General features: G+C 33.9%; 1 protein-coding gene across 4 annotated transcripts; it reads right to left on the reverse strand.

The window, feature by feature from the left end:
- Positions 1–1,186: 1,186 nt before the first annotated feature.
- LOC115446834 (phosphorylase b kinase gamma catalytic chain, liver/testis isoform) lies at positions 1,187–22,685 on the reverse strand. Of its 4 annotated transcripts, none has more exons than XR_005112126.1 (12): positions 22,252–22,685; positions 20,951–21,126; positions 20,300–20,432; positions 13,993–14,144; positions 11,128–11,218; positions 7,397–7,426; positions 6,972–7,078; positions 6,581–6,678; positions 5,701–5,784; positions 3,969–4,130; positions 3,402–3,587; positions 1,187–3,266 (listed from the first exon to the last, which is right to left on the reverse strand). XR_005112126.1 is itself a non-coding variant. In XM_037436852.1 (12 exons), exons 1-11 carry the CDS (start codon positions 22,341–22,343, stop codon positions 3,453–3,455), a joined length of 1,260 nt encoding a protein of 419 aa, XP_037292749.1. In that variant the 5' UTR covers positions 22,344–22,685; the 3' UTR covers positions 1,187–3,266; positions 3,406–3,452. The 4 variants fall into 4 exon arrangements, 3 of the variants coding, with proteins under 3 accessions (XP_037292749.1, XP_037292751.1, XP_037292750.1); XM_037436852.1 differs by having other exon boundaries at positions 3,406–3,587; XM_037436854.1 differs by having other exon boundaries at positions 3,406–3,587; positions 20,947–21,126.
- Between the last annotated feature and the right edge of the window lie 581 nt (positions 22,686–23,266).

Consider the following 23,266-nt stretch of genomic DNA (forward strand, 5'->3'; position numbering starts at 1 on the left):
GATTTTTTTTTTATTGATGGGTTATACCATTTTGCCACCATGCGCTGTATTGGAAAACTACCAAGTTTTTCATCTCATACTTATACAAAATACAATTACAAGTTTTACCTATATTCAAAACTAAGTAATATAACATTACTTAAATAATATTTGTAATATGACTCTACTATAAATAAATTATAAGCAATTTTTTCTACAACTCACTGCAATCTCTTAAAAAATAAATGTTTAGGAGACAACAATCATCGTATTACATTAATTGGCTATATGTTGTTCTATGTAATAAATGTGTGATTTTTGAAAAGTATAAACAATGAAAAAAAAAAATGATATTAAAAATGTTATGTAAATAGTGAATACATTTTTAAAATCAATTAATTTTTAATAATGGCAATGCCAATTTTATTAAAAACTCAATGACAAGACAAACTGATTTCTCATAAGCCCCAGTGTATTTTTTTATATAAAAACACCACCAAAAAAATATTTATAATGCACTGCTTTGGTACCAGGTGTCACGGAGACATTCTAATTTATGTCATGTAATTACTAGCTTAAAGATATAAATAATCCCATTAAATATATGTAATTTCTTTATGCAAATTTATATGTAATTGATTTTCCGAAAAATTAAAATATAAATATAATGCTTTTAGGCGTCGAATATTATTGTTAGGAACAAACTTCTTTTAGTTTTTCTGAGTTCTGACCATATTTCCTTCTTATATTTAGTCCTAGATCCGTACATCACCATGTGTTATTAGGACGTCTAACACTGTATAAAGTTATGAATGTATGCAGTGATTGCATTTTTCAAACATATACTTTGGTGACCGACACTCTACCACGTTGGGTACATAAAACAATGTCCAACTATCAGCCGATATTAATAAACGATGCTATTCTTAATCTTCAAACCGATCCCGAAAATAAACCAATCAAAATACGTAATTTAAAAATTCTTTATTCCGATTGGTTCATTGTACCAATGGATTGGGTAAAACCGTTTGGGATTATTTATTGAATGCGGCGTTTATATAGCTCAGACTTTAATTCCCAATATACATGAAATTATTCACTACAGATCCTGGCCTTAACTTCTGTTACTTGATAAAAAAAATATCTGGGTGTTAAATTGTATAGAATATTGGTGGTAATAGATATTGGTGTTAATGAAATTACAGAAAAAGATCTCTATGGGTTTATTTCAGGTCATACAGTGTCACAAGTTTTAAAAATACTTTAAAATTTAAATATAATGAACACTAAAAAAATATATACAATAATATTGAATAGATGTATGATTTAAAGAGTAATTATAAAATATAAAATGAAATGTGAAAGACCAATAGAAATATTAAATTATTTTACATGATTTCACTATATGTTGCTACAAGATACTTCGCGTAGCATGTTCTTCTTTATACCTGGGACACACATAATAATAGCCTAAAGTAACAAATCTTGATCTATATCCGCGGATCGATCCCGTCATTCTAACTTATTGCTTATTTTGTTCATTTTCTGGATCGATTTGTAGATTTATTGAGCAGTTACTAATGATACTCATATACAGTCTTACTTATAAAAAATTCGCAAAGTTATGCTTAGTTAAAACATAACTTGATCAGCTGTATGTCAAAACCCGCCATCTTGCCTCTTAATAAGGTTCAAACTAGAAATCTGTAATATTTTTGACAGCTATTTAAACAATTCTTAACCACCTCGTAACGCTAAAACAAGTTTATAAGTAAGACTTATAATGTTATATGTGTCTCCCAGATGTAACTTTAATTTAAAACACTATATTAAATCTAAAAATAAATTCGAGTGCTCGGTGACAAAAAACTCTATAATGTCACTTTATGAATGCAAAATAGAATTCAATCGATAGATATTTGGTAAGATTTTTAAAATTCAAATGAACCACTTACATACATAACATTTTCATATTTATATAATTTATCATACATGTATCCACAATAAAACCTGATCTTGACATATGGTTTTATACAGCCTGATTCCAAGCGATCGAATTGTATATTGTACCAATATTTGTAGGTATTGTTGCTAATCAGTCTAATATTAAATTCATTTAATAATAAAATAATCGATTCAATATCGGCCCTCAACGTCCATATTATCTAAGGGTCTAACTCACAAATGAAATATTAAAATGCACCAAAAACTAAGAAGGCACCTCAATATGATAAAAATCATTTATTTTATGGATGGACTACTGAGTCACGATGACTCCCCGTCGATATTTCATTATATTACTTATCGATAATCGATATTGCTTTTAATCGAAAAAAATACACACATATTCTCACTGTATTATTTGATATTTTTAATCTATACATACACTATGTTACGTCTAAATGTGGACCTTAATTAGTGAGAAAACAATTTACAAGTTTAAATTATAGCAAATGTCGATTATTGCCATTGTTCTGAGTCATGTTTGTACTTTTGTACTGTTTGTAACTCTCCAACACTACATACCATTGCTACTATCCTACAGCATAACAAATAGGGTTGCCAGAACATTTACTAAAGTTGAGAACTTATGGTAATAACAAATCAAGCAAAGTTGGTAAACATTGCCAGAGTATTGCTTATATTTTATTTATAAAAATACTGAAATGAAGCTACAAGTCTGACAACCCTGAATATGAAAAGAGGTTTCACCGTAGCTAGAATAAGGAATTCATAGTTTTAATTAAAATTAAAATGTATTTTCAAGAACATACAATATATCCTTTCGTCAACCCTTCTCGCTTACATAAAACATGAGCGTCTTAGTGTATATTTCGAAGTTTTATATTTCGAATTACAAATTGTTGTAGACTATTCCAAGTATTATTTGACATCTTCATGTAATAATTGTATGGGCGTCAAACCAAATACAAAGCTATAGTTAACTATATAACGACATACATATCTACATTTACAATCTAGCTACGGCGTACATAAGTCAACTGTCAATATTACGCACAGTGCCGGATAATGACGTCAGATGCCTTTTATTCATTCAAATATTTCTGAGGACTAGTATTTATACATCTGGCAATGATTCTCGCATTAGTATTTTCGTAGAGATTTCACTCTAATGTTATACCCCTTAAGCCATATAGTTGAATCCGGCACTGGTTAAGGGGTGGCACTAAGAGTATATCGTGGATCGCTACAACTAACCTACGTCACGTGACGTTCTCTCGCATGTGACACGTGTTCATTCGCTCTGCTATCCTGGTAGCGGTGACCTGCAAAAATATAAAATATATATTTTTTTTAGTCACAGAGTAACTCTAGGACTAGCCAAATAAAAAAAAATAATTAAAAACTAAACTACAAATTGCACCAGGACATCATAGCTACATAGGCGGTTATATACCCACTGACCAACAGTAGAGCAGTACAGAGGCTGGCGCGCGACGCTCCGTCAGCGGCTATCGGCTGAGGTTGCTCACGTACAGACTCTTCAGCTCCGTCTTGGGCATGTTTTCGAACAGCGCGGCCCGGTTCTGTCCCTCGCCCTTCTTCACCCAGTGACCGTACACGCGGAACGCGCATCCGTCTATCACCTACGAATATTTTACCAGTTGGATGGTTAATATCAAAATGAGCTGGTTAAAATTTACAGAAACTACTTGGTCCAAATGGATTAGTTATTTCTTAAATAAAACTACTAAAAAGGCAGTTATATATTTTGCAAGATCATGCAAACTAGGGCAAATTCATTGAAACCAGCAAAAAAGCCAGTTAAATGACGAAAAAATCACGTTCCATTTTTAAATTCGCGTATTCCACTGTTAATAAATAGTATTTTCATAACTAACTTATAAATTCCTCAAAGTATAATAAAACGTAAGTTTCACAGAACAGGGATCATGGATGACATCTACCAGGAAAACATAAACGCTAACATGTCATAGCAACGAATAGAAAATGATTGAGTATCGCACCTTCCTGAGTACACGCACTGCGTACGGGTCTCGTGCGGCGTCGGCGAGCGGAGTGGCTCGCGGGGCAGCGTGCGGCAGACGGCGCAGGCGCACAGCCGCCAGCACCGTCACCATGCCCAGCCGCAGCTTGCCTCGCGCGTTGAAACCACCGCTCTTGATCGCCTACAACACAAAATACTTATCAACCGATTGTTATAGTAGTGTGTAGTGTGTACGCGAAACTTTTTGACTGTGCCTTAAATGTCATGCAACAGCAGAATAAAATGCATTCAAAGGAATAATTGCTGATAACTAAATGACGATAAAATTTGCACAATTGAGGACTATCCCTACCTCGCAATTATATATTTAGATAAGGTAGGTTGGTATTTAAAACAATCACATAAAGTTAGTATTAACGCGAATCGCTTTCCTATTTTTTAGTATAATTAATTCCCACACATCTGACTGTCTTATACCTGTTTTCTGACAGAACAGCCAATAATTCCGCGTACACTGTCAACTATGTAAATAGTAAATAGACGATTCGCAAAACTGTTATGCAGTGGAAACCATTAAAATATGAGTGGTGCAAAAATATGTCACAATATATGATTTACAAACACATACAGATAAATAGTCCCCTCACCATATGAAAATTGTATTAATCGTAATAACCCAAGATTTCCAATATACAGAAATATATTATGTATTGTAGAACGACGATGTAGTTATGCAAGAATGGAAAATAAAATATGAAAGTCAGATATAATAATATCATGTAAATTCCCATGAAAACCAATATAAAATAAAATTATAATTCATCAAAACAAACAGTGCAGACATGCAAGTACAAAAACCAAAGCAAGCACACATTTTATAATTGCAACACAGACAGAATAAAGCTTAAAACGATTGAACACCACACATATAAGGGTCATTTCCACAAGCGGCTGTCAAATGAGCTCACTGAATGTTTTTATGAAATAGCTTGTGGAAATGGTCCCTTAGTTTTAGTGTAACAGTGTGAGGTGTGTGCGTGTGTGTTATTGTATGTTTGTGTGAGACGGAAATATTATACGGACTGTACATTTTATAATTATATTACATACATATGGACGAAATATTTTTTAATTTATGTAATAGTTAATTCTTTTTGACATTTGATAAAACTATACAATTTCAATTATAATTATTTGCCTCTAAATAACTCATATAATATGATATAATTATGTTCCCCATAATCTATAATCCAATATCCAAATGGCCAATACATCTACGCATTTAATCCTTCATCCAATATTCCGCCAACTATAATTTGCAAGACAAAAACCATAGACACATTTAAGTTATTGGAGGTACATACAGAAGACGGCAAACACGGGACAATACCATGAATAGTATGAACGAGAAATTAGCACCATCCCTTGTGAATAAGCCTGCATGGTCACGCAAATGACTTTACTAACAACAGGCAGATGTGACAATGTATGACAAACATTTAAACCAAATAATATATATTTTTTTTTAAATCATTTTTTTATAACACATTGGTGAGCGGAGTAATGTAAATAAAATAATTAGTTTCCTATGTAGGTTTAGACCTTTATATGCTCATATATAATACGAGTTAAACAGAATTATATTATTTTACTTTATTTACACTTGGTCATTTCCGCCATTTTAAAATGTCAAACAATTTGTCATATCAGCCAAGTTGAGAGTGCAGTCGTGTTACCACATTGGTGGTTACCAAGGTCAACTGGTCGATCCTAGACATCCGGCGGCTGCTGGTCGCGAAGCTCTGCTTGATCGGCTTCATGTCCTGGTCCCACAACTACCGCGCCAGAGAACATTGTACATGTAGTGTAAGAGTAAACGTTCTGTGACAGTTATGTGCTCCTAGTACATTATAATATATTTTCGCACTAAATTGTCGAAAATTATTGATTCTATTCAAATAATAGAATATGTGATATACTAGGAGCACATAAGAGCGTAGAAACTAATAAATAAGCACAATAATTTATCTACAGTGCGCCATGCACAATTATTACGGTGCATGTATTGCTTAGTTCCTTGTATTCGCCGTTAGTCACTAAGCATTTTGAAAGAAGAAAAAGTAACCAAAATTTTAACAGCAAAGAAAAATCAATTGAAAAGATTGCAAGCGTTATGAATGTGCCAATTAAAAAAAAAACAATTTATGAAGATTTCCTAATATTGTCACTAATCATAAATGTAATCTTTTTTAAGATAAATTGAGCAAAAAGGTTATTAAAGTGCATTGAGATCTGTGGCATTTATTCACCAGAAAGTTACAAGAAATGGCTAAAAATCACACTAACAGTAATTCATGACTGAGTATTTCGAAGTACCTTCGATTTTTTTATTGTTTAAAAGCTAATTTCCATAATGTCAGGGTTACTCACATTAATCTAAAATTTGTCACTATAGTAGTTAACTTAAATCCAAAGTTAATGAAGTAAATTATTTTTTTTAATAGCTACTTGATAGTTTTTTCTATTTTCAATTAATAAATATTTTATTGGTATTAAAACTAAATTTACGAAACATCGCGAATGGATAGTACAGCAATGTACCAGGAGTACATAAACAGACTGAAGACTCACCACAGTGTTGAAGAAGGAATGATTGAGGGCTTCATGTATATCAATCCTTTCACTCGGCTCTACTACAAGCAGCCTCCTTATCAGGTCCTTGGGATCCTCTGAAATTGACCAATGAATGATATTAATAAATAATGCCGTATAAAATACTTTTTTTACAAATAAAAAAACTATAGTAACTAGTGCTTCGAAGCAGTCTTTTCCAAAGTATTTAATGCCTTTTCTTATCATCAATACAGACGATATTTATTATCACATGTTAAAATATTTAGTTCATTACCAATTTATATAAAATTTTTCCTTCCCAAAAGTACAGGCCCGAGGGAAATGCCATATTAAAAATATAAATAAACGTATTGTAAAGAGGTCTTATACTCGACAGATTATATCAGACCTGATATGTCCGCCCACTCGGGGCTGGTGAAAGAGTATTTCCCCTCCATGATGTTCCGCAGCATCACCATTTGCTTCCGGTGCCAGAACGGCGGACATCCCACCAGTCTGGAAACATATAACATGACTATTTATTTATGAGTATTTACCATCATTCTATAAATCTGTAATGCTTTTACGATAATTTGTTTCTGGAATATCATAATTACAAAAAGTCATTTTTACATTATTATTAATTAGCCAGCCATTGCTTCAATTTAATAAATTTGTTTATCCGTTTTCTCTCATTTTCCACAAGAAACGAGAAAAAAAATTGATCAGACCTGCATGACGCTCATGATGTCTTCCTAGCCGATTTCGGCCACAGCGACTGTAGAAAGTTTAGCCTTAATAGGAAAAGAAAAAAGGTAATATAAAAAAACTTACAACGTAAACATGATGACACCACACGCCCAACTGGAATTGGAGAGAAAAATAATTACTTATTTGTATTATTACATTAAGAGAGTAATTAATAAACTTGATTATTAATTTGTTTTAAAATGTTTCATCATCCGATCCAACTAAACAATTATTGTATACTATACAAATGTATACAATGTATAGTTTATTATGAATATCATCATCATCATCAGCCACATAAAGTCCACTGCTGAACATAGGCCTGCCCGTAAAAGCTTCCTGCATCCAACGTGTTCCTCCGTGACCTTTATCAAATCGTCTATCCACATTGTATGTGGAGTATGTTTTGTAGAAAGTCGAATTTGATTCTCAGGCCGTTAATTTAAGTCACAGTTACAAAATAAAGTTTTTTTATATTCGTATACAATTTATTTTGTTTAGGTGTTTTTTTATATTATGGCTTTCTTTGAATATCAAATATAATATGACAATTATTATTAAGGTGATAGCTTAAGGTCCATTTTCATACATTTTGTTTCACCTTTAATCTGGGTAACTAAACAAGTATTGACAAGTAAAGAATTTAAATTCACGTCTAGTTAGTGATTAGTTCTCGCAGTTGAAAGAAAAACGTAAAAATAATTAATATGCATGGATATTTCGGCCTTTAAAATTTAATACTTGTTTAGTTACCCAGATTAAAGGTGAAACAAAATGTATGAAAATGGACCTTAAGCTATCACCTTAAATGATGGTTTCATAGTAAATGTCAATGTTTGTTATCGTTAAGTAATCGAGTTTGTACGTCACAGACGTAACATTGTAACACACAATTTGTTTAATAAAGTTTTTTATCATTCACCTTATCTATAAAATACAAACAATTATAATAACATATTAGACTGTATCAATATAGATTGTTCTGGTCTTCCAAATGCCGACATTGCTATATACTTTGGGGGTCTCTGTTCAATTATTCTTATAATTTCTTCTAGGCGATCATGTTTATGATTCCATAATATATTTCATACAATATATTGTACAAGCAAGATCAAAATTCGTTTAAAGTTTATATTATTGGTTGCAGTGCTTAAATAAACTGCATCAAAGCGTATGAACTTATAATAATTAATTGTAATTTTGTAACGAATAACGGACTGGTGAGACGAATGTCCGCAGTCCGGAGGTTCAAAACCCAAAGGATTTTGAACTTGGAACTTCAAAGGACTTTTCCCACTTCTGATTTTCTGAAGTTTTGTATGTGTGAATTATCGTTTGTTTTAACGGTAAAGGAAAATACTGTGAGGAACCTGCATACCTGGGAGTTCTCTAAAATAATTTCGAAGGTACAGTCAGCAACAGAAGTCGTTGAACATAATTTGTTTCCAATATTTCCTAATCATTATCATTTACCATAAGTTACTGATTAATTTAAATACAAAACAACTTGACATAATTGAACTACAAAAGTAGCTGAACGCCGTCAAACCATTCACTGCTAAACATTACTAGCATTTTTTTATGATCTGTAATAAATACAAATATGGCTGAAATTAGCAAATTCTTTGTTTTATACACAAGCTTTTTTTCCAACAGTCCAGAATATCAATTAAATTGTTATTTTATAACATACTAGCTTTGGCTCGCTACTCCGCCTGCGTGAAAAAGTTTTTCAAGGACTAAAGTCTTGCTTTATATTTACCCGGGATAGAAAGTAGCGTATAGCGCTTAAGAGTAATGTAGCTTCCTATTAGTGAAATATTTTCAAAATCGGTTAAGCAGTTCCTGAGTTAAGCGCATTCAAACAAACAAACTCTTCAGATTTATATAATAGTATATATTGAAGTTAATAACCAGAATTATACATTTTTAAGTATGGACAAAACATCATAATACTTTAGTAAGTAATATTATAACATTAATAGGAATAGGTTAGTAACATTTTAAACATCCTATTTTATAGAGCACTGGCCGGTTTAAAAAACAAATATGTAAATTCAAAATTATTCTGGCAGATCTCTTCGAAGGATTCAATGTAAACGTCAGTTTCTTTTTCATATTTTTTCAGCCAATCCTTTCCTTGGGTATCCATATTGAAATGATAACCTTAATCTGTACTTTTCTTTGGTAAGTGATTTATGGTCCGTTTCAATGTTCAGGTGTTTTGTAAATTAGTATCTGTTCATCGACTTTTGTTGCTGATCGTACGTGAATTCTGCCAATCCGCACTAAGCCATAGTGGACTAAGGCTGTTAGTCTAGGTAGTGAAGGAGGCCTGGTCCAGCATTAGGACTCAATTAATATATGGTAACATCAATTTACTTTCATGTATCAAATATTTATATATTTAATAAACAATTGGTGAGACATTCTCAAATCATGTGAAGATTTACATAATACATCCTCAGAGTTTATGAACAATTATATTATAATACTATCCAGGCATACACGTGATAATTAAAAAACAACTCAGTTCATACAGTGTCACGGTTCATAGTACAACACCCTGGTTCCGCTAGATCACACAGCGTTACGTGCGTCAACGATATCACAGTTTCGTTAATGTACCTACCCTTATCTCGAATTGATTTGGGTATATACTGGGTATTGCTCTCGGCTCTGTCCATGTGAAAGAATCTTATTGGAAAGGTGCCACTGAGTATTTTGCGGAATAAAAGTAGCCTACATATTGGATTGGGCATGATTTATGCCAAATACAATCCAAATATGTTGTGAAGTTTGCATTTATTTCTTACTAACATCTAACTTCACAGATGTTTGAATTATAATATACCTAAGATGACGTAATGTTATTTCATATTGATTTTCATATTCAATATTAATTTGAATTGTTTTACAGAAATACAATGTAGGTACGCTAGCATAACGCACATAGAACAAAAAAGTGAGTTTAAAACACACATCCTAGATAACATAATAGGAATAAGTTTTTTTCGTCTCATTCAGAATTACAAACAAACTATACTGAGTGGTACATCATCATTATAAAAAGTCAATAGTCTAGAAAAACATAAAGCCAAGGTCGAAGCCTATTTCAAACAAAAAAACATTATAAATGTTGTAAATACGTACATAGTGTCTCTTTACTTTTTATGGATAGGCAGGCATGATACGCCTGTATCATGCCTCATCATCATCTTCAACTAGGTTGGATCCCATAATAGGGGTCAAAATTATAAATGTACTAACGACCAGCTTTGGCGCGCGGATACGCACGCGTGGAATGCTATTAGTAACGCACATCAAAAAGTAGAATGTATTCTTCCCGTTTCACACCAAATTTCATCAAAATTGATTCAGTTATTTAGCCGTAAAATGCGTAACAGGCAAACAGACCGATAGGAGTTTAATTTTGCATATAGATGCAGGAGTTGCTCGTATCTCCGCCCGCGTGAAATTTTCGAAATAAAAAGGTAACCTATACCACACAGGAGTAATATTGTATCCTGTTAAAGGAAAAAAATAAAAATGGTTTAGTAGTTCCTGAGATTAGCGCGTTCGAACAAAGAAACTATTAAGCTTTATATATGTATGCGAGTATGTTGTTATTACATTTGTTTATTATTACTCTTTTTATTTGTTTTTCACTTTCTTTTAATATACACCTGCCTCCGTCCTCTCTACACCACCCCAAGGTTGACTGGGAGAGAATGCCCATGGCATTAAGTCCGCCTGTATACCATGTGTACAAAGTGTAAATAAATAAATATATAAGTATAGGTATAAATACTTACATATCGACCTCCATGCCGTACCCGGGCGCGTCGTCGAACATATTCGCTTTCAGCGTCTCCGGGGCGAGGTACCCTGGCGTGCCGCATAGCTCTGGACAGACAAAAATATATTATAACTTCAGTAAAATTATGAACTCGGTGGCGTAGTTGTATACTACCGTACGACACCGCTGAGGTCGCAGGTTCGAATCCCTGGTCGGGAAAAGTATTATTGGGCTTTTCTGCTCAGTATCAGCTCGGTGTTTGGAATTTGTGCTTGATATGGCGGTAGGCTCGTTCCCTATCACATCATGTGACGTCACATATGGGGAAAAGTGGATCCCCTGCTGGCACCTCTACTTACTGCTTCGAGTATAAAGGCGTGATGTGTATTGGTTTTCTAATAAAATAATTAATACATACAAAAGAATGACTCATGTTTTTACTTATTATCAAACTTAAATGTAAGCCAGAATCCTACATGACAGCATAACCTACTGGTGCTGATATCATAGTTATTTCGGTCCTTTTTCAAACCAATACTCAAAAACAGCATTCAAAATTTAGAACTAACATTATAAAAGTAAATATGAACGCACTTTGAGAGCAAAAAAGTTGAACAACAAAAAATATATTTTAGACGAAAATATTAACTCAGCATTTGTAAATTAAACGTTACACATATTGTTTTGATTATATAAATTGACCTCTTTTTTATTAGTTTCGATAGCGTATTTTATATTACATAAGAATCCGGTTGTTTTCATATGAGTATAGATATTGGGAGGTGTGGCTGCAAATAACAAAGTGTAAATTGCGAACAATGATGTACAGGCGAAAAACACATTGAAAAAGCTGCGTGCTTGTCTCTTTTTACTCGACAAAGTGACCCCACTGCACCTGATGGTAAGTGAGGGTCCAATAGAATACTGACGAGAGATGATCACCCCTCGGCAGTCGACATAATGTTGGTCTGTTGGAATCGGATATACACAGGCTGATCCCGGAATGCGAAAGACGCGGGCCGCTATGACAGTTTTTAACATTTTATGTACGGTGGTCGCTATCAAAGCGGATATAAAAATATCCTACCATTAGCAAAAAAAAAAGCTGTACTTCTTGAAGTTGTGCCGTTAAACCATATGCACATTGCAAAGGTCATCTATCATCATTGGTTTATCAACAGATTTCAGATCTATAGCATAGGTAGGATCACTAGACAATCGGTCTCTTTATACGTAGATACTGCCTGTTTGTTTAAATCTGCCGCCACGCAACATTTTTATGTTCCGATTTGAAGGACTTATAACTGGTGTCCGAAACTAGTTTTTGCAACTGAAACCGAGTTTTGGTTTCAGTTCTGGTTTCGGTCGAAACAGAAACTTCATTTGGATACAATGCGTTAATGTTTTTTTTTTTTTTTAATATCTATTATACTGCCGCAAAGTACGACAAACATGATTTATGAGTTTGCAGAAGTAGTTATTAAAAAAAGGGATATTATATTATTGTAGACGATCTTTATATGTTCAGACTACAAAACGAACTTATCACAAGATTCAGGAAGCGAATTGTTTTTGTATCTAAATAAAACTTTTCTTTAAAACAAAATCTAAAAATATTTTTTTAGTACGCCCCGTGACCATGAAGGCTGCAAAGTCTTCGAAACGTAGGAAGAAAATGATAATATAAATAACCACGATAAAATCCGTAAATAGTTTTATTTCAATGTCTAACATTCGCGTAAACATAAGAAATCATGAAATAAAATCTATTTTATAAAATAATAAATAATAATTGCCGTATGTGTTCCGTCCCATGATGTGACAGAGGGCAAACTTATCACCGCCTAGTGTTGAATCCTCCCTTAATATCAATGACGACCATCATGTAAATTTTTTATTGGTAAAAACCTTATTATAATCTATGTCTTAGATAGGACAAGGAACCAAAACGATTTACTCCCATTAAAAATAAGTGATTTTACTGGTCGTAGGTCTCTCATGTGAGAGTCCGCCTGGGTCTATCGCCGCAATGTCTATTTCGGCCGCCAAATAGCAGTGTGTAGTCACTGTTGTGTTCCAGTTTGAAGGACAGTGTAGCCAATGTAACTATTGGAGATAATAAGACAACATCCCACGTCTCAGGATGGTGAGCGCAGTGGAATATCAAACAATACTTTGTAACGCACGGTGTTGAGTGGTGTTTGTACTGTTTATGGGCGGTCGTATCGCTAACCATCAAGCGAACGGCAAGCTCGTCCCATCATTCAAAGCAATAAAAAAACTTTGATACATCATGAGTCATACAAACATACTCAGCATAATATATTTCCTTATATATTGTCTAGTAACTCGATACTCGACATTATGAATAGCCCTTTGTTCTTCGTGTAGGTAACTGGATGTAATACAAGCACCCGAGAGCCGGTAGTGGCGGACCTCGTGCGTGACACGTCCGTTACCGCGAGCGATAGGTCGGGATTCGGTTCCCGAAAGTAAAATGTTTACGTGTCACACAAAAATTGATCTCGGAACGGGGAGGGTTACTGTCCAGGCTCGAGTACCATCATGCTCTCAGGACATAATTATATGGTTTATACATATAAGGATATCCAATAAAAATAAATAATAATATCAGCCCTGTATTATATACGCGTTTTAACTTGTTTCTTCGAAATGCCTGATCAGATTTTGACGGGACTTTATTTGGTAAATAGAAGAATTAAATAATTTAGGCAAAATTTATCTCTGAAAGACCTAAGTGCGATTGGTTCGAGATGGCACGATATGAAAGGCCTCCTTCGGCTGAGAGGGGGGGGGGGGGGGTTAAGTAAAACTGTACAATCCTCAGCGGCTGGACAGTACGACACTACAGTATACTAACCGAACAATCTCTCGCCGTCTTTCAGCACCTTCGCGAAGCCGAAGTCTGTGATCTTGACGTTGAGCTGATCGTCCAGCAGGATGTTCTCCGGCTTCAGGTCGCGGTGCACTATACTCTTGCTGTGCACGTACCGCACGCCCTCCAACACTTGTCTGGAACAGACGTAAGACTGAATTCCTCGTGATATGGTGAATCAGTTTAAAATAAACTCCCTGATTGTATTTTTTGTCAACCATCGACAATATTGGTTTAGATTTTTTTTAAATACTTACAAATTATTTATTTTTATTGATTTTTTCGGGATCGGATTGTAGATTAAGACTGGGACAGTTTATTAACAACGGCGCATAGTCATACATAGCTTCAGCGTTTCCCATTTCAGGGATAGGGAGAAATATAACCAATATTTCACCAGCTATATTAGGTCCCATGTAATAAAGATCGAATATATTGGTGTATTCTGAACTGCTAAGCGGCGATAGCCTAGTTGGGTGTGGAACGGACTGCCAAGACGAATGTCCGCAGGTTCAAATCCCAAGGGCAAACACCTCTGACTTTTCTAAAAAATCATGTGTGTATTCTTTGTGAATTTATCGTTCGCTTTAACGGTGAAGGGAAACATCGTGAGGAAACCTGCACATCTGAGAAGTTCTCTATAGGAATTTCGAAGGTGTGTGAAGTCTACCAATCCGCACTAGGCCAGCGTGGTGGACTAAGGCCTAATCCCTCTCAGTAGTAGAGGAGGCCCGTGCTCAGCAGTGGGCAAGTATATAATACAGGGCTGTTATTATTATTATTATTCTGAACTGCTTATAAGACTAATGAATGCGACAAGCAAGTTGCTCACATATAGCCCAGTTAAACGTAATAGAGTTGCAAAGCCATGCAAAACCTTGAATTAGAAACAATTGTATGAAATCGTTCGTCATCCTGAGATGAAAGAAGTTTACAGTCTTTGTTTATGATTAAAAACAATTTGACTGACCAGTCTTTCTAGGGGCAGTTTATCGTCATTACGGCGACAATGACTGTTCGTAAGTATGCAATAGGTAAAAAAAATGATTTTAATACCTTTAACATTTATTTATTTAGTTAACGCGTCAAATGGATATATCATCAAAGAAGTGTTAAAAAAACAACAACTATTTCACATTTCCATTAATAAAATGTAAAATTCAAAAGCAGGGAAATAGAGGTTTAGTAAATGAGAGAAACGCGTTTAATTATTTGTAATGTTAAGTTACAGAATACGACTTTATATACACGTTCCATGTTTTTAGATTGTCAACATGTAAAACACAATCTAATTAGGCGATCTATAAATAGACCCAATAATATTTACTTCGGCCACATGCGCCTTTATTTCGGTGAACTAAAACACAAATCAGATAACAATTTAGTAAAAAGCAAATACAGTGCTGTATTATACTGTTGTACTTTACCTAAAATAATATTCAAGCAAAACATCAATAACTACATCACACAGATATACAGTAAAATCAACACACGCTAATGTATATCGCCTTCTTTTGCGATCCTCTTCTTCTTTGCGCACTATAACACTTAACGCCATTTTAACTTTATAAAACTTTTTATTGTATACACACTATTTTACTTTACGATTTATTTTTAAAACGTTATTTTTACAATTAACTTCCTCGCTGGGTCGGTTTTTTTTGTCTACACTCAATACAAATGTACCAGGAGAACAGATCTAAGCAAGAGCAAACTCGCGACTGCGTAACCTGCGCTCGCAAATTTACGCGAATCCACGCATACGTATTATTATACAGATAATTACTATGACGTACTGGGGTGCTGCATGTTTATTAGTAATTACGTATAGGGGGTCAATGTTTGCTGAACTATCACATATTCTAGACGACTTTTTAGGGCACAGATGTTTCTTTATGAATCAGTGGGCAATACAAAACATGTTCGCTTGACATTTCAAAGAAAATGTTATCATCTTTAATTATACATAATTTGAGAATTTGTTTTTGTCAAAGTATTAATCTCATGTTAGCCTGTCATCACTAAAATGTGTAAATTTTTAAATAACATTATCTATATTTTAATACGCGAAGAAAAACATTATAACCATTTTAAAGCACATTGCGCGCACGGATAAGTGTGATTTAATATAATTAAAGTTCATATAGAGTGAAAAAAAGATACATGTAAAATATGTATTACAAATAACAAGCTCTTGCTCACTGCTACCTCCGCGTGAAAAAGTTATTCCGGGATCAAAGTCTAGCTTTATATTTTTCCAGGATAAATAGCATATAACAGTCTTAGGAGAAATGTAGCTTAATATTAGTGAAAAAAAAAACAAAATTGGTTTATTAGTTCCTGAGATTAGTGCGTTCAAACAAACTCTTCAGCTTTATATTATATTAGTAAAAAATCGACGGTCTAATTTTGACCACTGGACGACCGCTAGTTATAATAATTATGAATGTATCTAAGCTTTTAGATTGTACAGAATATAATAAGTATAATAAGCTATAAGTTATAATATTTAAATTTATGTAATCGTAGTGTTAAGTCTGCCAGAAAATAAATAAATAAAATAATGGACATGAAAAAAGAATTCTACGCATTACGCATTGCAGGTCGCCCATGTTCGGCTAGAAGTAATTCCTGCACGTTTAAAAATTTCAAGACTATATTTTTTGGCATTCATTTAACGATGAATCATGTCATATCTGAGCATACAAGATCCGAAGCAATAGTCATCCTGAATCACAACGCTTGGCGTAGGCGAGGACAGTCATCGATGCTAGAGAAAGATGTTTCCATGTCGTGACCTCTACGCAGTCTCATGCGGGATCATTTTCTTCCCATTTCTTTTTGCCTTATAGCAAGATGTATTTACCTTTTTAAGGCCATCTACCGTTACGTCGTAAACCCCCTCTGAAGGTTAAATCATGTTACAACAACCCTTGTTTACGCGATTTGGGAATCAAACCCAAGACTTCCCGATCTACAGTCTCTCTATATATATGTATGTATACTTGTGTTCTATGTTAGTACATATTCTAATTACCGAAATCTCTACATGTCGTATACAATATACGTCGAGTATATGTTATCGATCTTTCGCTTTGTCAACAATCGATAATGATTGTGTAAATCAAGTTTATCGATTGTCGAATAAACGCGTGGGTGTTTGATAAAATATGTGTCATGATTGATTGAACTTAAAGCTGATTTTTCCATGACGCGAGACTCAAAACTAAACAGTAAATGATTGTTTATAAACAAATGCAAAAATTTACATCCAATACTACGTAATGTAAATCACTAATCGTGGAGTTAACGTCCATATGTCACAAACAGTAAAACATTAGATTTTTTCTAAACAAATCAATTAAATCACCAACGTCAAAAACTGACCCCCAAATATCGAAAACAGTCGCACATTTTTTCATAAAACTTAAAAACACTAGTGTTTGAATTTGAATTCGTGTCGTTTAGAGTAATAATCATCTTTACATGAGATAGGAGAAATGTAGTATATATCTAGAATGGTTTAAGATAAAGGAAATATCACGTGCAACCCCTTTGACAGGCAGCTGCATAAAGCAAACAATCAAACAATGCGATCAGCCCGTGTCGTATAACTTGTATTTCAGTGAGAATGTCATGCTAATTACACTATTAAATGTACAGTTATCTTAGGAACATGCTTTCTAGTCATTCTTGGAATGTTTAGGTAGATTTATTAATAAAGTAAAGTTTTTTTAATCTTTCCAAATTATTCGCAATGGTTACATATATTTCGTAAATATTGATAAAATATTATAGCTATTTGGCGATAGCCTAGTTGAGTGTGGAACGGACTGCCGAGACGAATGTCCGCAAGTTCAAACCCAAAGGCACGCAGCTCTGAATGTTCTTAAAATGATGTGTGCATTCTTACTGAATTATCGCTTGCTTTAACGGTGAAGGATACCACCGTGACGAAACCTGCAATCCTGACAATTTCTCTATAGTAATTTTGAGGGTGTGTGAAGTCTACCAATCGGCAATGCGGGGTTAGTAACTACAGCGATGTCATAATACAATCTAGATCAATAAGAGGTCTTGATTACCGATATCAAATTGCCCCTATAGGAAATTTTGGGTAATATATTACTAACATTTTGCATAATATAATCCATTTTTAAAAACTATTATAATTTTGATACTTGGGGACGGGACTGGCCGCTTCTTTTCTGATAAAAAAGAAAACTGGGCCCCTTCTAATTGACACTATAGCAGATATTATTCTCCTTTAACAATCACCTGTCATACGGATAACTCTTTATTTATCTTACTATTTTATCTCTGCCCTATTGTCTTTAAATAGCGAATCGAAATGTTTCCTCAAAACGTGACCAAACTAAATAACGCTTTATTCATGAAGTTTCCTTACCATCCCGATACAATGACAGGAAGACGGCTTAAATGTCCTTACAATTACTCGGATTAAAATTCTTCCTTTCGCGACTAGAGAGGGAGTGCAGAACCGTTTAAACCTAAAAATTAAGTTGCGTCGAATTTTGACCACTGGGCGACCACTATTTACAATAAAGTCATCCAAAACTATGACTAATAACTATAATACAACACTGAACATAGTTCGTGCGTACAAACTCCTATGTAAAAATTTTATGTAGGTATGTGATAGGATTTCTGTACACTTCTGCTAAAATATATACAAAGGGCAATCATATCTTGCCTGATTAATTTGCAATCACAATAGTTGTTTCAATCATTATTTTAGCTAATGCTTCTAACATTTATAAGTAGTACAAATTATCACACATGGATTATCCTTGATCGAAGATACAGAACTGGGTCAAGGCGCACCTCGTGCCGATTTAAATGTTAAAATAGTCAAGTGACCCACTCCCGTTTATCTATATTGACGTCAAACAATACATGTTCATTGTTATGACATTATCTTTATTATAGGGAAGTACTGATTGTGCATCTGTTTGAACAAAGATCTTTGTTTGAATCTCGAAATTGATTGCGAATTTCTTCATTCAAAGAAATTAAATCAATACTTCTATCTATACGATTATATAAAGCTGAGGAGTTTGTTTGTTTGTTTAATCTAACGAACTGCTGGTTCGGATTAAAAAAATATTTTATTGTTGTTTAGCCCATTTATCGAGGAAGTCTATAGGCTTATAACATCACGCTATGACCAATAGGAGCGGAGCATAAATGAAAACCGTTGCAAAAACTGTGATATTTTCGTTTTGAGAGCTTCCGTCGCGCGTGCTGCGTAAATGGTTAAAGTTACGCCAAAATAATATATTATGACGGAATTACTCATCTTAAATTTCAAAAAATAGATTATAAAACAAAGTCCACCGCCGCATCTGTCTGAACGCGATAAACTCAAAAACTATCCTACCGATTTCGATGAAATTTGGTATGCAGATAGTTTGGCCCTTGTCAGAGGTTACTTTCTATCCCAGGATAATACATAGCGGGACTTTTATACCGGAAAATCATTTTCACACGGGCGGAGCCGCGAGCAAAATCTAGTATTAAATATACTGCAAAGTGTCTAGGATACAAATGATTAATAAACACTTTTTGTCACACTTGAATTGCTTGCAGCAACTTCTAATGTGACTACTCATTCTAAATAGGATAAAGACAATAAAATATAAACTTTTAGCATGGCTTTTACCATGGGACATGTGTGTGTATGTTGTTTTCTACACTTCATAACGATATTTGATATCTCAATGCAAACAAACATCCATCACAGAGCACTAATACTGTCAGTGCCATATCAGTAATTGTTCATAATATAATGTCTTCGATCTATTTATCATACCTTTGCCCCAATTTTCAACCTTAAGCATTCCTAACATTATGGTAATTGAGTGCACTCAAAGACATTAAACTATATGGTTATACACCAGAAATCAGGGCCAAATTTTTGCTCCTAAAGTTATTGCCAATTGGTAATAAGTCACTGCCTTATTTGAAATGCCTGTATGACAAGTTGTCAAGCATCATTAGATCTTGATACAAAAATAATACACTTACACAAAATATGCTAATAACATGTAAATCGTGATATCGAAAAAATATAAAGCATTTTACATTGATGTTTTGCTATTTTACTGTAGATTGAGTAACCATCATATAAGTACAAAATTTTGGTATGAAAATCTTCTCAATATTTGCTCTATGTAATCTTAGAACTCTTTGAATGCACCACATTCTTGAGATATTACTTATGATAACCTATTTTCAAACTAAGTAATTTTAGCAGATATTCGTAACTCACCTCATGATGTACCTAGTCTTCTTTTCAGACAGTGTCACAACGGACGTGAGGTAGTCAAACAGCTCCCCATTCTTGCACAGCTCAAACACCAAGAATATGAATGTCTCCGACTCAAACACATCCTGCAATTCAACTGGAATGGAATGGTATATTTTAATAATAACATAAGTGAAATTTCGCTATTTGATGGTCAAATATGAAATGGTATGATGAATTAGCATGGTATTATGTTTCTAAATGAGCATTGTAACATGACCTCCTGCACCTGATGGTAAGCGGAGTAGGGTAAAATAGAATGGTGACTAAAGACACAATTACCCTTCGACAATCATATACATAGGCTGTTCCCAGAATGTGACACACTTACGTGAGACACTATGGTTGCTATCCAGGCGGATTTAAAATATATCCTACCACCAGCAAACTAAATGATTAATTAATTCCAAGAGCGGTCTTCACATTACCTATTTAAGAACTAATTTCGTACATCATATTAAGTCTATATTTCCTTTGTTTATACAGAAATTCCAGACTTAACACTGGTGCAACATATAATTTTATAAATCAACAAAATATTATTTACACTTTTTACCTTCTATTAAACATTTACTCCTAAACATTCACTCCAAAAAGTGCTAGCAACTCACTCACTAATATAAGGGTGTCCAGCAACCATCCTGAGTATGTGAATCTCTTGCCGAGTTGCATCTCTCATAGTGTGAGTATCCACTCCATCCTGCGACTCCTGACTGAGGTCTATGATCTTGGCAGCATATTCATGCCCTGTCTCTTTCTCTATGCATCTTCTTACCGTTGAACTGATACCCCTGTTGAGTATAGCATTTTTATTAGTGGAATATATTAAAGAATGTTGATTATAAGGGTCCTCAGTTTATTTCTTTGCCATAAGATAAAATTTATTTGACTGTAATTAGATGTTGAAGACATGATCGCTGTGCAAGTGTCATAAATCTTTTTCAATTAAATTTACATGAAAAATTCATAGCTAGTTTATTTTAGCAATGTGATGTTGAGTTCCTGTTCCGACTAATTATAACAGCTGAGGTGTTGAATTGTTATGAAACACCTAATTTTCATCATCATTCAATTTTCCCCTCTATTTTATGTGTTCCTTTGCTACCAAACCCCATAAAGTCATGAATAATAAGTTCATGCTAAATATAACTTTCCCCCTATTTGGCATCAAATGGAAAACAAAATATACAATAGGTACCATTTCTCCTTCCTATCTTTATAATAAGTTTCAATATCTCTAAGCTTTGTCTTAAGTACTATTCTTGTTCCTTAGTCATTAATTTACAAATCCAGATGTCTAGTATTTATAGCCAAGTGTTCATACTGTGCCAATGCACCAGGAAAACATGAATGCATAAGTGGCTTGTTTAAAAGCACTAACAATGAGGATCATTGTATGTTCAATTAAGCCATCTGCTTAATTTATTGGCTTAGCTTTCATTGGTGGCAATGTGAGATCACACTGTGTATGAAACATTGTTTTATTTATTGTGTACTTTGCAGAAAATATTTACTGTAACATCAATTATTATATAGTACATACCCAATTGGATTCATAACTATGAAACTTAATTTGATCCCAAAATGCGATTTTCTAGAGTAGTTTTTATCCTGCAGCCATATTAATACTTAGTTAAAGTAACAATTACATTTCAGCTGCTTTACAGAGACTGTCTTATATAAACAGCGTATTCCACTTATAAAACCCGCTAAAGGCCAATAAAAATTGATCCAGCGGCGGAAGTCACCGGTTTCACTCCCAAGGTCAAGTAGAACTCTTACAACTAACAGCTTAGTTTTCACGCCCGACCGCTCCAAATAATTCCCTCGTTCCTTTGCAAAATTGGCACCGATGCAACTCAACAACCAGCACGACAGCGCGATGTGATCTATTCAAATTATAAAAATACGCTCACCTGCCTATTATTTCCTTCGGTTCGTATTTAGCGTAGAATTCCTTCGCCGCGTCCTTGTCGGGCAAGTTGTCGTCGTCCTCCTCCTTCGCCATGCTGTTCACTGTTACTGTTTTAATATTTTTCGTGGACTAATTAGACGTAATTAGCTTTTTCACAATGACGAAAGGTTATTGTTGTGGACGATTGACAGGCGACATTTGAATGTTAGTCCTTTTCTAACGTTACAACAGAAAGTCAAATAGAAGCCCGATTTTATAGCAAAACATTTAATTTATATTTAAAAGCAGTGAAATCTCTTTCTGTTGGAAAAATATTTCGAACTAAAATAGAAAAATTAACCTCGGATAAATAACGAACCGACATTAAATATTCTCTACTTCCTAATACATAGCTCAGTAGCTGTCATCAATTCAAGTGACAGTCAATTACTAGTGAATACTCATATCCCTCGTTTAGATATGAGTAGTCGTGAATGAATGTTACTATCGATGTCCTGTTTCTAAAGCTCGATATATAAGTGAATTGTATTGATGATGTTTTTGAATTTACACAATATCATTTCATAATTCTTGTAGAGTACAATTCTTTCAAGCTCTGTATTTTCACACAAAATGAAACGAAATACTGACCCAATGAACTAAATTTTTTTATTTGCTTATTTAACGGCCATTCATATTCATGGATACATATAAATATATCATAGGATACCAAAATTGCATTAGTCGTTGGTAATTGCTTGTTGATATAAATTTGATAATCTGTAATCATATTTATACGAGAAAACGTGTGAATCACAATATTGATATAGATAGGATGAGTATACAGATGAATAAAATTATGAATTACATAATATCATTGTAGCTTAATTTTTGTCTTAGAAAAATGCGAATAAGATTTTTATTCCATCAAAGAATAGCTTTTCAAAGTAGGGAGCGCGCCTCTTAAAGAAGCTTGATAACGTGTACAGGTAACCACGAGCATGCGAGACGAGCGCAATTTTCTGTACCCCTCGGAA

The sequence above is a fragment of the Manduca sexta genome, chromosome 9 (genome assembly GCF_014839805.1).
Source record: "Manduca sexta isolate Smith_Timp_Sample1 chromosome 9, JHU_Msex_v1.0, whole genome shotgun sequence".
Taxonomy (NCBI): Eukaryota; Metazoa; Arthropoda; class Insecta; order Lepidoptera; family Sphingidae; genus Manduca; species Manduca sexta.

Excerpts from the sequence above, each read along its gene's own strand:
- LOC115446834 (XM_037436852.1), bottom strand. The coding sequence starts at position 22,343 with ATGGCGAAGGAGGAGGACGACGACAACTTGCCCGACAAGGACGCGGCG. Across the intron at positions 20,433-20,950 it reads TGCTGGACACCCTTATATTA|TTGAATTGCAGGATGTGTTT; the intron begins GTGAGTGAGTTG and ends ATTCCATTCCAG. Across the intron at positions 14,145-20,299 it reads AAGACTAGGTACATCATGAG|ACAAGTGTTGGAGGGCGTGC; the intron begins GTGAGTTACGAA and ends CGTCTGTTCCAG.